The 17,491-nt window shown below is 44.3% G+C and overlaps 1 protein-coding gene across 4 annotated transcripts in view; it reads left to right on the top strand.

The window, feature by feature from the left end:
- The window catches only part of LOC111078897 (protein argonaute-3), a 150,753-nt gene that overhangs the window by 80,135 nt on the left and 53,127 nt on the right, over nucleotides 1-17,491 (top strand). For 3 of the 4 annotated variants that reach the window (XM_041596117.1, XM_041596116.1, XM_041596114.1), the window contains exon 4: nucleotides 16,834-17,017. In XM_041596117.1, the coding sequence (XP_041452051.1) occupies nucleotides 16,834-17,017 (184 nt within the window). Of the gene's footprint in view, nucleotides 1-4,616; nucleotides 4,647-16,833; nucleotides 17,018-17,491 lie in introns of those variants that run through there. The other variant, XM_041596118.1, reaches the window with a different exon arrangement.

Below are 17,491 nucleotides of genomic sequence, written 5' to 3'. Positions count from 1 at the left end.
ATATAAAGAGTCTTCGTTATATAGGGTTCGCCAAATTCCTTTGACCACCTCTTTATAAACTCAAGCACGCCCATGGACTTATTTACCATGGTAGAAATGTGTTCAGAAAACTTCAACTTTGGGTCTATTTTACCTCTATAATTATTTCCATCAGACTTGCAACCTTTCTTATGGAGCGGAATAATAAAAGATTCCTTCCAGATGGGGGGAAGCATGAAGAGTTAATGGATAGGGTGAATAGTTTAAGCAACAAACAGAGCGTCGGCACAGTACCTGAGTACACAGCCGGGAACGCCGTCATGACCTGGTGAAAACACCGGCTTAACTAGTCGAAGATCATGAAGCAGTGTGCTTTCATTTAACAAGCGGCTGAAAATGCCATTCGACCTTGGTAAACTGTATGGATACGGCTGACTAGGTTGTTTGGAAAAATTTGGCAAAAAGATCGTCAATTGCCTGATCATTGTTTGCTGACATATTGAGAAATGATAGCGAGGATGGATGTGCGGACGTTCTACGCTTACTATTTACGAAGCTGTAAAACAGTTTAGGGTCCTGTGAAAATTGTATCCTGCATCGAGATAGGTAGTTTTTATAGCATTGAGCGTTAAGAACGGAGAAATTTGACCGAGCTATTACATAGCGAGAAAGAGAAGAGGGAGAACCAACTTCTCGAAATTTTGTATAAAGTCTTGATTTTAAGTTTTTTAGACTGGATAACTCTTTGGTAAACAACAAAAAGGAGGCTTTCCAGATCTAACCGAACAAGAAAGTGGGACACAAGAATAAAAAAATGTGTCAAGTGCATTGTAAAAAATGTTTGTGCCTTTCATAACGTCAGTGCACAAGTACAGAGTTATTAAGTTATTAAGCTTCGTAAACTCAGCTTTACGAAAGCACCGGACACGTTCAGATAGCCTACCCATTCGATCCAATACAGTAGGGCCAATATCGACTGACACTTCGAATGTAGGATGGTAGGGGTCTTCAGGTATAGTGAGCGGAAGGGCTCGGGTTAACAACGCTATGGTCGGATCCGAGGCAAAGCGCAGATCAAGCAATCGACCCAAGGAATTTTTCACATGGTTGACTTGAGACAGGGATAGGTCTAGCAAGCCGTCGATAAAGTCGTGTCGTGACATGGGCACAAGGTTATTAGACTCCTTTACCGAAGACCAAACAGTACCTGGCAATTTGAAATCACCAAGAACTATTATATGGTCTTTATCTGATAGCGAGGAAGAAAAACCTGCCAAAACTTCGGAACTAAGGATGTCCGGCTTTAACCAGGTCTCGGTAAACACAATAACGAGGGACGAGAATGCGAGACTCTCAAGTAAAAGAGTGCTGCGCTTACTACTCAAGCCTATAGCATTCTGGTAGGCAACTACAAGAGAGGAAGTTAGTTTTTTTGGATGGGTGGAAGTAGAGGTGGAAGATGAGGATGGAGATGGAGCACTGGTCTGAATGCTAGGAAGAGTAATGGGGGCCTATTCTTTTTCTTAGCCTTAAACTCTTTAACCACCAAATACTCCGGCCAAAACTTGGCGGAACAAATGGTGTCAAATTGAGTCGGGGAGACGCTTATCTTAAAGGAAGATATCTCCCTGGCGTAAGAAAAGTTAAAATTTTCCACCTTTAAGCCAACGGCTTTTATTTTGCTTTGTATAAAAGCGGTTACATCATTGGATGTGAGGTCATGGGCTAGCCGCGCGACAAAAACTTGTCGCTTTAGTGGGACTCCCACCAGTGGTTTCGGCACCACAGGCCTAGTACCTGGCAGTATCCGGTGGTCCTGGAAATCTATTAGCTGGTGGGAGCGAAACTGAGGGGATAGTTAAGGAGTTGGGTGCGGACTCGACGGACACGGACGCTACAGACATTTCTAGCTGCATACTCTCCGAAGTGACGCATTCGGCTCCCGAATCTGCATCACCAGCAGCAATCGTTGCAGACGTAATCAACTGCTATACTAAGGGAGTGGTCGGAGTAAGTTCTTCGGCTGCCGGCGGACATGAGGCAGTCGGCTTTTGCAAGTCCCGCGGAGTAGACTTCTTGCGCCTCGGAGAGCGTCTCGACGTGGAGGTGGGGTCCTTATATCAGTGGACTCAAACTTCACGTCGGAACATTTCATGGTCCAGGTTCAACAAGACCTGGAATTCCTGTGCGTAAAACTGATTCTCACAGGCTTTTCCATTTTCATTACTTGCTCGTATATTCCACCTTCCTCGGATATCTTAATATACGAGCATCACCTGTCCAAGGCCAAGAGCCGATCATATTGCTGTTTAAAACCTACGATCAGCTCTTTGAAGCCACTCCGCGTCTGCCTCATGAACGAACGCATGTCATTTTCCACAGCACGGCATTCCTCACAACTATAATGCAGGCCGTTGTTTTGGGAAATGGCGTCTCCTACACGGCCCGAGATCCCTACACATTTTGCGTGCACTACGCTTTCGCAAAGCCAGCAAAGGATATTGGGCTGGTCATGGGTGATCTGCTTCTTGCAGGTTTTTTTGGGACAGACGACAGAAAATTCCATATTGATGTCTTCTATTTTTTTTATTTCGGGGAAAAAAAGTTCAAACCAAATAGCAATCAGACCGCTGTGCAGAGCAAATGCTTAGAGCAATGCTTTACGCGAAATCGGTGATAAATAAGATTAGAGAGGAGAGTGGCTGCAGCAACAGCTTTTAAGTGAGAGCGTTACTGCACAAAAAGTTACAAGAGCGAGAGAGAAAGAACAGTTATTGAGAGTTAGGTGATAGAGAGAGAGTGATAGACGGCAATAACTACGACAAAGAGCGGCTAAATGTAATGAGAGAGCGTACTTACGAAAAGCAACAACACAAACACACGACTAACCGACGCACAAAATTTATTAAATAAGTTGTGTTTTTACACAATTATCAGGCATGCACCCGCGGTAAAAATTGATTTTAATGTAAGTTAGTTAGAGAGTTAAGTTATAGATAAAAAAAAACACCGGCGCAAAACAAAAGCACGTATGGTCACTACGAAAGAGAACGTAGTGCTCTTATAGTCTCTGAGATCGAGGCGCTCGTCAAGACGGACAGACCGACGGACGGACATACAGACGGACATGACTATGCAAGACAGGATTTCCTCGCTCCAAATGTTCCAAGTGTGACGTCTACCTTTGCTCAAATCCCCAAAAAAAAATTTGATTGTTCCCGTCGATTACGGTAGACGGAATGGTCATATTTACTAACCTTAATTATGCTCGCAATCAAAAAGAGTTAAGGGGTATATTAGATTTGTGGTAAAAGTGGATGTGTGCAACGCAGAGAAGGAAACGTTTCCGACCCCATAAAGTATATATATTCTTGATCAGCATCAATAGCCGAGTCGATATAGCCATGTCCGTCTGTCCGTCCGTCCGTCCGTCTGTCCGTCTGTCCGTCTTGATGAGCGCCTAGATCTGAGAGACTATAAGAGCTAGAGAAACCAAATTTGGTTTCCAGACTCATGTGATATCACACTGCTACAAGTGTATTTCAAAATTTCGCCCTGCCCCCTTCCGCCCCCACAAAGGACGAAAATCTGTGGCAGGCACATTTTTAAAGATACGATAAAACTAAAAACGCAGTATCGTAGAGAATGCCCATATCTACCAGATTGCCGAATCTGAACTAGATCGGATCATAATTATAGCCAGAATGAAGAAATTAATTTTCTGTTGGTTCCCTCTCCTTCTCCAGCGCTGCTGACGCTACTGATTCTCTTTCTCGCTCGCACACTCTGCCGCGTTCAGTGCGCGAGCAACCCCTAGCGGAGGAGATGTAGAATATAAATGGTACATGTACAATCTACTTGTTAGATGTGGAATATACATTGTAGATGTAGATGTAGATAACAAATGTAGCAAAAAAATTTAAAATGTAAAATTTTTTTTTTAATTTTTAAATTCTAAAAAAATCATAAGCTCAAAAATGTATATACTGACTGAGTACGGGTATAAGTAGAGTCGCGTCCCCAGAAGCGACTCACACGTTCCTTCTCGTTTTTATTTAATTTGTATATTTTGCTTCTCCTTTCTGCACCATCGAGTGCATTCCGTGACAGGTTTATCCCCAAAATAATTTGATATCAATTGGACACTTTTATTGTCATACCAGCGACAAGCAATTAAATTGTGCGTGCTCTCAACTTTTAAATCATAAGATCCCCAACCTTCCTTAGCAAGGTCCTTTTCAGACTTTAAAAAGCAATTTTTAAGGCGGTTTGTGCGAATAGTTCCGACCGCGAGAATTCGTTTTTCTTTTAAGCAATCATTAAACTTACTGAAGTGAACCAGCTATCAAAAAATAACTTGAAGTTTTGCTATTCGGGAACACGGGAAGTCAATTGTCCGAGGACAATATAAAGACAGAAATCGTAGATTACACCAGATTACGCCAGCTTTTTTGGAATATATTTGATATTTGATAATTAGATATAACAACATACCTTTAAACGATATCATTTGCTCATCAACGCTTTGATACTCCTCTTGCTCAAATCCGTTGCATACATCCTTCATTTTCGACAGTAACTGAGGGATTTTATATTGTTTGTCATAATCACTCTCACCTTTTTTACGTTGTTTACAGTTGTCATTTAAGTGAAAATGTGTTTTGATTTTCTCAAATCTATTTCGTGTCATTGAATCAGCTACTGCAGCTAGTCTGAATTTGTATGCCCATGCCATTCGCAATACAGGTATTTTGACTACAGCCAAGTACATCAAAACGCCAATAAAACGTTTAATTTCGACTACAGTGACCTTAAGCTTGTAACGAACCATGGATCCCATGGTTCGTCACAAGCAGATGACGCAGCCAACGCTACTCCCAGGTGAAGCGATCAACACCCAGCAAAAATGCAAACTCAGCACACGCCAAAAGACAGGAGACCAGCGCAAGGGGCAAGACATTCATGGAAGGCCGGCCGATCTATAAAAAGGCAGTCCACCAGCCATCGTGGGAGGCAGTCCACCAGCCATCGTCGGAGGCAGTCCACCAGCCATCGTCGGAGGCAGTCCACCAGCCATCGTAGGAGGGCAGTCAAACCACCATACGCGTCGTCAAACAATCAAACATAACATAACCGGGTAGAATAATAATACGGAAGAATAAAGACATCCATTAAAATTAAAAGAACCAAAAAGTGTTGTGATTTCTATTTCAGTTGTTGGCAAAGTTCCTGGTTTTCCCGATAAAGTCCTCGTGAATTATAAATAACTTGTAATTCAGGACCCTGGACAGACTGATGCATACCTCAGCCTGAGATAAGACATTACAAGTGGCGCCCGAGCAGGGTCTTTTAAGGATTTTTCGTGGAAACTTCAAGAAAACCGAAATCAGGGACTTCGTGGATTAAAGACCCACGGCCATCAAAAAGAAAATTTAATCAATAACAAGTCCGCGCACTTACATAATCCGGGCGCGAAAACAAACGCGAAAGTATACGCAGTGCCGATCGTAAAAAGTGCCGTTCAACAGTGACTCAGTGCCCTAAAAATCAACAGAAATCAACATGGAACATCACGACGATGAACAACCAGAGGACCGCACCGGCTTGATCCACAAACTCCGTCGGGATGAACTAGAAGTCCTCGCCGAAGAATTCGGATTCGGCAGCGAAGGAACGGTCGATGAGCGCCGAAAGAAATTTTCCGCACTAGTCGCTAGGCCACTCGCGCAAGAAGCCTTGGTTCGCTTAGGAGAGTTCGAGAGACACTATGCCAAACCAGCCTCACGTTCACGCTCCAAGTCACCACTGCCCACTACTCCTGGACCATCCGACACTCGCCAAATGGATCCCAAGAGCGGATTACAAGTCCCCGCAGCCACCGATTACCGCACTCCTGCAGCTCCGTTTCCAAGGCCCCTAGCTACCGAGACCCACCCAGCACCCGTACCGAGGGTCTTGCCAGCGATCGACCGACCCATGGAAGGGCACCACTACAACCACGCTGCACCAATGGCGGAACGCATCCGAAAGTGGGGAATCCAGTTTGACGGCCAAGATGACCCTCTATCATTCATCGAACTGCTCGAAGAACGCGCGCTCTCGTATGGGGTGGACACAAACCATCTGCCGCGGGCCATGGCCGAACTTCTCACAGACCGTGCCAGTCGTTGGTTCCGCACCAGCCGCCTACAAAGTTCCTCATGGGAAATTTTCCGCCAGGAATTTTTAACGTTCTTCTTGCCACCACGGTATTTTGAACAATTGGAAGATCAGATCCGAGCCCGCAAGCAAGTGGCGGGGGAACTGTTCAACGATTTCCTCATCGAGATACGTCTACTCATGCACCACGCTGGGTACGACGCAACCAAGGAGCTAACCAGGATCTATGACAACGCCCTCCCAGCATACCAGATGTACGTGTGCCGCCACGAACTGCAAGACTTGTCACAGCTAACACTGCTGGCCACGGAGTTTGAGAGTATTCAAGAGCGGACCATTCCGACCACTTTCGCACCCCAGCGGAACACGCCAAGATACCCAAGGCCAGCTACAGAGCAGAGGAACAGTGACTCGCAGTGGACGCCATTTCGGAGACCACATTGGGAGTCGACAGACACTCCAGGGAGACCGCCAGCTCAACCAAACAGTACGACGAATCCCGATATAGCACCTCGCATGATCACGACCCCCCTGTCGCCGTTGTGGTGAAGACGGGCATGCGGCATAGGACTGCCATAGTCCCTCGATCCTATTCTGCTGGGAATGTGGCAAACGCGGCACACGGACCGTCGATTGCTGCCGCCAGAATACGTCGGGAAACGACATGCGTCCCCAACTGACACGGGATCAGCCGGGAACGACGCCTCCTCCAACCCGCGACTAAATAACTCTCTACACGTAAGCAACGGCCGGATAGTGGCGATGGTAAGCATAGGAGGATACGCAACGGAAGCCACAATCGACACCGGGGCATCCAGAAGCTTCATCAGGGCAAACCCCGCCCGACAACTAGACAACAACACCAACCTGCAAGATGCATGCGTCCGCATACGCCTGGCCGATGGCTCGGTCAGAGAGATCTCACAAGTTCTACTGGCGCACATCAAGCTGGATCAACGAGAGGTTCAAATCCCGCTCCTGGTCCTGCCAAACATGTTGGGACAAGTTATTGTCTGGCATGGACTTCCTAGGTGCCATCGAAACGACGATCCAATGCTGCTCTACGCTGCTACAGCTACGAGACCGTCGCCGAGACCGTCAGTAGGCATACTGAACATGTGCTTACTACCATCCACGTACAAGACGCCGAACCCCGATGCCAGAAACCCCAACAAATCGCAACGAACCTACGTCCACGACCTAACACAACGCACACGGCACCCAATAACGCAACGCAGCACTTGACACCCAAACCAATCGCAACGAATACGAAGCAACGGCACATTACGGAGAACACGAATCCAAGGTCAACACCAGCAAACAGCAACCAAGCAATCGGGAAAACGAGTCCCACGGTCACTACGGAGCAACCGCGTCCTAGACCCACAACAGGGAACACGCATCCCAAACAAACCACGAGGATCTCACACACGAGACAAACACACTTGAACCCTTCGCTCGACACAGTAAGCCCAGATCGAAGACAAGCAACAGAGCAAGCACGCACAGAATCCGCAACGAAAGAATTGAACACACGGACACCCTCAAAGCCGACCACCAGCATCGAACAAGGACAACGGCAGCCACCATCCGACAGCCCAGCAACACGGAAAACAGCCACGCTAACCCCACGCTGGTCGGGGCCCATAATTGAACTGATATCCACAGAGCCCCACAACGCGGGCCCGGAAACCAGGACGATAACCCCACGATAAACCGACAGCCGCCCTGTAGTACCCACGGCCGACGCCACACCGATCCTCGCCAACACAATGGAGTACCTTTCGCGTACTGACATGATTCTTAGCGCCATGCCTAGAGCCATGTCCGAGATCTTCGTCGCCCACACAAGTCGTTGCTGCGATACCAGAGGCGTCATCGCGACTCACCTGTTCACGTACCAGTCTGGCTGTAGTATAACACGAGTACTACACCCGCCATACCAAAATATCGTACCCATGGTCGACACCACACCCATCGTCGCCCACATAAGCGACTACCAACGGAGGATCGAAACGCACAGCTCCTTCGACACAACCCTCTTATCCGAAGACCCCAGCCAGCCATTTGACTCCGAAGCCGCCGATCCAACCGAACATGAGCCCGGACCAGTCCCGGAGCCGTGGCCGCCGGACTTGGCCCCGCAGACCCATGCATCCGTCGCCCAAACAAGCCATTGGTCCAACAAAAGAGACATCGTCGAGACCAGCTCTACCCACGTCCAACGCCTTCCCGATCATCGCCCGCATAAGCGATTACCACCGGAGCATCGATCCGTCAAGCACATTTGACAAACCCATCCTTCCGAAAAACCCGAATCAAACCTTTGACCCCGGAGCCACCGAACCCACCGAAGACGACCCAGAACTACCGACGGATCCTTGGCCACCCGACATAGCACCTCAGATTCGAGAATGCCTGGACAAATAACTACCAAAGAAAACCGCCGAGAAAACCGAGAAATCGTCATATGGGATAATCGACCCACCAAGCACCAACTACACCAACTACAAAGCACCCAGAACAGCAGAAAGGCCACGATCACAGCAGCAGTAGAAAATATAACGTAACCGACGCCACGCTAAAGTGACGAGATTAACAGCGACGAATCCGGAGACTAGGCACAAGCCAAAGGACAAGATAACCCGGAATAAGGCGAACCTCAGCACCCGCCAAGCGACGCCACAAATCTCTACATCACCCACCCGGTAGAAAGGGGGGGTGTAACGAACCATGGATCCCATGGTTCGTCACAAGCAGATGACGCAGCCAACGCTACTCCCAGGTGAAGCGATCAACACCCAGCAAAAATGCAAACTCAGCACACGCCAAAAGACATTAGACCAGCACAAGGGGCTTACGCAATAAGTACCTAAAATAATATAAAATAAATAAATATTCCTAACAATATATATTCCCGAAGTGCCAACGAAATTCCTTTCCCACGGTTCCAGTGCACACCGATCACCTTACCTGGGACATTGGACACTTGTTGGCAGGCGATTGCTTAGGTAACCCTCGATTACCGGGCAGACCCCCCACATGCGCTAGCCAGTCAGCAGTCTCCGACTTTCCTTACCGGGAATATTGGACACTGACTGCAGGGCTAATGATTAGGTAACCTTCTGTTACCGATCAGCCCGTCTGCACGCGCAGACTGTAATTCGGCAATATTATGTTAGAACCCTTCCCACATTCTGGAGTAGAAATAAGATATCTGTAAGACATTCATGGGAAAATGGAAGGCCGCCCTATCTATAAAAGGCACTGCCTTGCATGAAGAAAAAGGCAGTCCACCAGCCGTAGCAGTCAGGCAAATAACAAACACGCAACCATACGCGTCGTAGAACAATTAAACATAACATAAACGGACAGAATAATAATACGGAAGAATAAAGAAACCCATTAAAATTAAAAGAACCAAAAAGTGTTGTGATTTCTATTTCAGTTTCTGGTTCCTGGTTTTCCCGATAAAGTCCTCGTGAATTATAAATAACTTGTAATTCAGGACCCTGGACAGACTGATGCATACCTCAGCCTGAGATAAGACATTACAAGCTCTGCTCCACCATTTTGCAACGCATATAAATTGGTTTCAGTACAGATTTTTTGAAGAATTTCGTCATCAAAGTACTTGCAAAAGTATGATATTGGTTCCATGGTCACTGAACCATTGAACCTTTGCCATGAATTGTTTGCTTCTTTTCCATTTGAAAGATTTTCTCCATCTCAAATTGTCTTGATTTACTTTTTCGAAAAATTTCTGCACCGTTTCTTCACTAAGTCTTCGATAATTGTCTTCGCCCTTCAGCAATGCATCTTCAATAGTGTTTCCTTTGGCAAAATCTTGCATTGTTTTCTTTAAAATTTTCCAATGTCTCAAGTGAGTCGTTAACCTCTTCATTTTCACCGTGATTTTCATCTTCGGAATCATCCCACTCAAATCGGCAAATACCTTCAATTTCCAATTGAGTTAAGCCTTTGGACCGCATGTCTAGTAGAAGAAGTTATTTAATATATGAATACCATTCAGGACCAATGTTGCATTCAATGCCAATGTTGCCTATCCCGCTAGCGATACTAATACTCAGAACTTACAACTTGTAACTGCGCAATTTGTACTCAGGGATGAGCAGAACAAAATCACCAACTAGACGATGCAAAAAAATATCGAAAAGAACCACACCTATACATGTTATGCAGCACTCACCCTTGCACCTATGCACTCGTATCTATAAAAAATATGATAAACATATGATATATAACCCCAACACCCTTCATAAACAAAGCATGAGTTGTCCAAGCCGAAATCAACGGGAAGTCCCCTGACCAATCCGTTATTAGCTCGTTCCCTCACTCCATCATATGACCAATCCAGAATCGTTCACACATTCATTGTAAACAAGTGAGTTCTCAAGATGAAAGCCGATACCGGTCGCCAATAGGCCAAAGCTTCTCTTATCAGCCGCTCTCACCAAAAAAACGCCTCTCGCAACCAAAGCTTCGACTCTCCCAGCCGAACCATCACTGCTAAAATACGAAGACGAAAACCTACTTTTGAACTGGAATTATTTTTATATGTATGGAATAAAATGTGATATTTACCAATCAATTTAGTCACACTGATATCAGTAGCCTCATCCAGCAAAAAACTATTAGGCAGGCTGCTGTTTTCACATTCACTTTAAGTTTTACTTTTCATCAAAAATTCATACTTTTCATTTCAAGGCGCTCTGGAATCCACTTTTGTGAATTTGTTTACTTTTTGTACTGTTAAGCGCCAAATTTACTGCTGTTATACCCACGCGTTAGTGCCAGCTCATACAAAAAGGGCTTCTGTTATGTTTAACAGATTTATCGATAGCCAACTCGGGCTGTTTCTCGATCTAATTTGGAGGTTGGTTCAAATGAAAACTATCTATAAAAGGTCACAAGCTCAATTGCACTGATAATGGTCATCATTAAGTCATCTAGTTTTTTCCTTTTGCAATTAAGATTTGTTTAGTTGTATAAAAGGCCGTTTAGTTTTCATTTCGGAGAGGAATTTTTTGCCGTTTTGAAAACGGAAAAGTTTTGCGTTTTACGAGTGCGGGAGCGCCTGACTTTTCGTTTTAAAAAGTACTTCACATTTTTTTTGTAAAAGTGAATACCGGAGCCTGATTGTTTATTTCAAATCTCCAATGTCTGCACGTAAATCCTCATTAAAGTGCCCTGTACTGCCCAGTTTTATTTTTCCATCAGCGTTGCAGGCTGTAATCGATTTGAACACAATTGCGACATGTGATCTGCAATATATAGACATACTGCCGCTTCCTGCTCTTCTGTTTCGTTCATTTCCTTCCAAAGTAAATTTTATTGTTTTGAGCAGCACAGCCCATTAAGTAAATTTTATTGTTTTGAGCAGCACAGCCCATTGCTCCATCATGCTTGTTGCTAACCGAATCTTGACGAATATCAAAAGTCTTTACTGCTAATGAGCATTTACATTAGCAGCAGTAAGCTTTCGCTGTGTCTGCGGGAACTTTTCGCAGCAACTCCTTAAATTCACCATTTTCCGTCCAGGCATCACGAAAACGTTGTTTATAAGTTGTTTTGGGCATTTTCTCAATTTTACACAACACAAAGAACCATTGATGCAGGGTACCTTATCATACCTTATCATTTTCAAAATATACCGTACATTGCTTAAACCATTCGATGGTAAGCACAAAAAATCAGTTACGATACTTTAATGCAGAAGAAAAAAAACGAAGTGTGATATTACAATTAAGCTAAAATAAGCTAAATTTATTTTCTAAATATGCAAAACAGTTGTTTGCAAATATTATAAGCTAATCTACTTTTAAATATGCTAGATCTAGCCTGAAATTGGCTAAACTGGCAGCACTGGTGTGTTGGCATCGCATCCTACAATTAGGCCGATGTCTTTGGTCTCGCAGTATTCGCGTTTGGAGGGGTCGTGACCCATGAATGTGGAGCACTTGCTCAGTGAGCTCTCCTGGCCCTCGAGGCTCACCGCTGTGATATCTTCATTGCTGAAATTTGAGAGCAAAAATAAGTGTAACTTTTTATACCCGTACTCAAAAAAGAGTTAAGGGGTATATTAGATTTGTCGTAAAAGTGGATGTGTGTAACGCAGAGAAGGAAACGTTTCCGACCCCATAAAGTATATATATTCTTGATCAGCATCAATAGCCGAGTCTATATAGCCATGTCCGTCTGTCCGTCAGTCTGTCCGTCTGTTCGTCCGTCCGTCCGTCCGTCTTGATGAGCGCCTGGATCTCAAAGACTATAAGAGCTAGAGAAACCAAATTTTGTTTCCAGACTTATGTGATATCACACTGCTACAAGTGTATTTCAAAATTTCGCCCCGCCCCCTTCGGCCCACACAAAGGACGAAAATCTGTGACAGGCAAATTTTTAAAGATACGATAAAACTAAAAACGCAGTATCGTAGAGAATGACAATATCTACCAGATTGCCGAATCTAAATCAGATCGGATCATAATTATAGCCAGAATGAAGAAATTCATTCATTCAATCAATTCAGTTGCTTCCCCCGTTTCCCCTGAGTGAAACACGCTACTGATTCTCTTTCTCGCTCACACACTCTGCCGCGTTCAGTGCGCGAGCAACCCCTAGCGGAGGAGATGTAGAATCTAAATGGTACATGTACAATCTACATGTTAGATGTAGAATAGACATTGTATATGTAGATGCAGATGTAGCAAAAAAATGTAAAATTTTTTTTTTTCTAAAATTCTTAAAAATCGTAAACTCAAAAATGTATATACTGACTGAGTACGGGTGTAAATAGAGTCGCGTCCCCAGAAGCGACTCGCACGTTCCTTCTCGTTTTTTTTTGCAAAAATGCAGGTACGGGTTTTACCAGTGGGTTCAGCTACGTATAGCTTATTGTCTTGAGTCCTCAAAACGGAAAACCTGTTTCCGAGGATCGAGGGCTACTGAATGGCGACATTATCGGCTCCACCCTTGGCCTACATGGGTGCACGTTCATCTGCAGAAGTGTTAGGCACATTCCTGAGACTCGCCTCCCCATTGTGTCGTCGGCATCGCTCTTGGAGGACTCCTTGTCTTCCCGACATCGCCCAAGACCCCTGACTAGGTCGCTTGCATCAGACTCGTAGCGGTCCAAGATGTCGTCCGAAACCTCCGACGCTGCGGGTTAGCTTTCCCCTTCCGGGACGTCCGGCAGACCTTCAGGATCTTCTTCGGCTCTGCAGGCTTCACCGAGACCCACGCTCTGCCCCTCGGTCTGCTGGGTATGTCTTCTCATTTGACGCCTCCAGTTTGGCACCTGGGTAGACCATCTTCAGCGCCGCCACTGTCTTTATGTAGAGGGTCGCCGGGCGAGCATCTTGGCAGGTGATGGCTTTCACCGTGCCTTGATGGCACCAGGCGTCCTCACATTTAGGCGGTGGCCCGTCATTCTCCGCGAGCTCCTCCAGAAATCTTTCCTGGAGCTCTACATCGACCAGATGCCATTTGTCCCGAGGGACATTACCGTCCTTAGCGCCCCTGTCCAGGACGCCAATTAGGGTCTTGCCCCTCGCCACCTCAGCAAGCGATCTGTTCGCCGGGTGGGTTTTCGTCCGCTTGGCATGAATCCTCCGCTGCGCGTTACCGCTTGGTCGGGCCTTGGCTGCGCCCTTTCCGGCTTTGGCTGGCTGGAAATCCAGGACTATCCAGCTGGCCCATAGCCTTTGCTACAACCCCTTTTCCGACGTCTTAAAGTCCGGGTCGTCGTTGGACAGGATGATAACCCGATAACCGATTTGCCCCCGGTGCCCCTCGACGTGGATGGGCCCGGTTGGCTTATCGGAGCCCTTCTCGCATCGGTTACTGCTTGAAGCCTTGAAGCCGGTGGACCGTCTGCTTCCCAGTCTTCACAGGCCCTGATTTCCCAGGCGTTGATGTCCTCCGGTACTGTAGAAGGATTACCGAGCTCCTTTGCGGTTGTTGTTTTTATGTTTATAGTATTTGACCTGTTTGGTTCCACGAGTAGTCGGGAAGGGGATAGTCACCCGAGGAATATCCCGCTTGCCCCGGGAAGACTAATTTAATCTGTAGGACTGCCTAGTCCTATAGAACCTCACAAGTTCAAGTTTCACTGCTAAAAGTGTTTCAAAATTTCGCCCCGACCCTTCCGTGTGGCAGCCACAATTTTAAAGATACCAGAAAATTAAAAGGGTAGTATCATAGAGAATGACCATATCTACCAGATTACCGAATCTGAGTCAGATCGGATCATTATTATAGCCAGAGTAAAGAACTCCCTCCAGCAAGGGACGACCACGCTACTGCCTCGTTCAGTGCGCGAGTGCCCGCTAGCGGAGAAGATGTAGAATCTAAATGCTACACTGACGAGCAAAACTGTAACACGAATTCAGTAGTCTCACTTCAACGGTCTGTATCTTCTTTTTTATGCATACTGAAGATCTTAATCTTGCTTTGTTTATCATTTAATCAACCGAAAGAGAAATGTAATGCAAAAGAGAAAGAAGAGTCAAATGTTACAGTTTTGAACTCTCCATGCCAAAGCTTTTTATTTTAGTTCCAAAGATTTTTTTACAGTTAAGTTTTATTTGTTTGTGATCATTTCAAGTCAAATTTGCAATGCAACAAACATGGAGAGCGAGAAAAGAAAAAAAAAAATTGAATTATTAAGAGGCAGGCGAATCTTTTCGCAAAGTGGCTAACAAATTCGGTGTGAGCCATATGAGTGTGCAGCGACTAAAAGAACATAGTCAAGGAAGCATTCAAGTAACCCAAGGAGGTCGACCTAGAGTTTTAAGCGACCGCGACACACGCCACGTGGCTAACTTGGTGACGAGCAATTGGGACATCACGCCAATAAAAGCAGCTAAATTTGAATGCCAGTGAACTATAGATCCCTCAATCCAATCACAAAGTACTGTGCGGCAAACTGTTAAGCATGGTGGTGGCTCAATCATGGTTTTGGGGCTGTATACATATACTTCGTTTTAATTGATGGCATAATGCGAAAGCAGTCTTTAAACATTCTGCAAGAGGATCTGCCAGATGCGATCGGGTATATGGGTCTTTGTTAATGGGTATTTGTGATTTAGTATGCATACGGAACATAAACCGTTTACAAATTTGTCCTCGCAACTAGAACTTGAACCAGTTGGACTGCGGAGAGGGTTTCCTACGTCGAGCAAATGAGGGTCTGACGACACGGCGACAGCCTCTGATGATTGCAGTTGTAGAGAACGAGTGAACCAGGCAATGATGGTACTGTTTCTGATACTGATTTTATTCAACAAACTTTAATTCTATTTATAGGTAAAAGGTAGAGAAAGTGAATTAATTTGGATTTAATATGATATTGTGTTATTGGGCAATTGTGATAGTCAGCAATTGCACCAGTGTTTTTGCCCTCTGAACTTCGATCGCATCGCTGGCAGAAATTGCTGCAGAAGCGGTTATTACTGACTCAGCTACAATGCTTTTTCGTTTGTTATTATGTTTTCCTTTACATGGGTCGACCTGACTTATTCGATAAGTGTAATAAATGTAATATTAATTAATGCATAAAAATGCGAATGAAGTCTTGATGCAGAAAAAGACAATAACCCAAAGCACACATCCATTTTTGTAAAAAATTGGATATTAAAGCAAAAATTTCAGTGTATGAAGTGGTCACCACAATCTCCAGACATGAACCCAATTGAAATTGTATGGAGCCATGTCAAATCGCTGCTGGCGAAATATGCGATCCCAGAAACTGGAATGAGGGAGCTGTGGGAGAGGACAAAGGACGTCTGGTACTCTATACCTCTGAAATTGTGCAACGATACACCCAAAGAATGCCAAATGCATTAAGGAACTCGAAAAATCAAATGGGATGTGGACACATTACACATGGACACATAAAAATATTAATTTAAAATATAACTGCTGTGCAAAACTGTAAAATTTGCCTTTTTTTACATTTTTCTTTGGCATATTTCTCTCGGCCTATTAAATGGCAAGAAATTTTCAGAAAACAAGATTAAGATCTTCAGCGTGCATAAAAGAGAAGAGAAGATACAGACCGTTGAGTGAGACTACTAAATTCGTGTTACAGTTTTGCTCGTCAGTGTAACATTTAGATTCTACATCTTCTATAAACTACATTTTAGATGTAGAAAACATATGTAGCAAAAAAAAAATGTAAACATTTTTAAAATTCGACAAAAATCATAAGCTCAAATTTTATATATTGACTGAGTACGGGTATAGAAGTAGAGTCGCGTCCCAGAAGCGACTTACACGTTCCTTCTCGTTTTCCTTAATCTCCTGTAATGAATATTTCTATTAACTTTTATGAAAACTATGCTTAACTAAATAGAAAATTTTAAAAAATTTACCGTTTTCTTTACATTGTGCTTTAGTATTACGGATTTTATTAACGTGTTTCATGTGTCCTATATATAAAATAGTTTTTTGTGCGTTAGAGGAAGAGGAAAAAGAAGAGGCATAGAAAATAAAATATCGGGTGGAGTGTCACTGCTGCACTATTAACTACTCTAAATCCTCTAGAGAGATAATACGAAAGCCATAGAAGCTACTGCTGCCTCTCTCCAAAGTAGCATTAGATTATAACTTAAAGCTTAAGTAAAAATATAAATATAATTTTTTATTTAATTTAACATTCGTTAATAATTGCAGGTCATAAATGCCAAGACATTGTGCAATGAATCAAAAAACAGATCAATTGTGCAAAAAGTTATTTTACAAATGAACTGTAAAATGGGAGGCTCATTATGGACGGTTAAAATTCCTTTTAAAAACGTAATGATTTGTGGTATTGATTCGTATCACGACCCGTCTAATAGAGGAAATTCTGTTGCTGGTAAGTGTCTAAAAATAAGAAACCTTTCTGTATTTTTTATTATTTTATGTATTCTAGTCATTTTTATACCCGTACTCGAAAAGTTAATGGGTATATTAGATTTGTGGTAAAAGTGGATGTGTGTAACGCAGAGAAGGCAAAAAAAAAGAATATATATTCTTGATCAACATCAATAGCCGGGTCGATATAGCCATGTCTGTCTGTCCGTCCGTCACTTTGAGCGACTAGATCTCAGAGACTAGAAGACCTAGAGCAGACCGGTCGCTTCCGCCCCCACAAAGGACGAAAATCTGTGGCAGGCACAATTTTAAAGATACGAGAAAACTTAAAACGCAGTATCGTAGAGAATGACAATATCTACCAGATTGAAATCAGATTGGATCATTATTATGGCCAAATAGAGATTAACTTTCAGTTGCTTCCCCTACCTGCTCCATCAAGAGACCACGCTACTCATTCTCTTTCTCGCTCACA

Source organism: Drosophila obscura, unplaced genomic scaffold (assembly GCF_018151105.1).
Source record: "Drosophila obscura isolate BZ-5 IFL unplaced genomic scaffold, ASM1815110v1 contig_139, whole genome shotgun sequence".
Lineage (NCBI taxonomy): Eukaryota > Metazoa > Arthropoda > Insecta > Diptera > Drosophilidae > Drosophila > Drosophila obscura.
The sequence above is the reverse complement of the archived record's forward strand: the minus strand, read 5'-3'. Positions and strand labels throughout refer to the sequence as shown.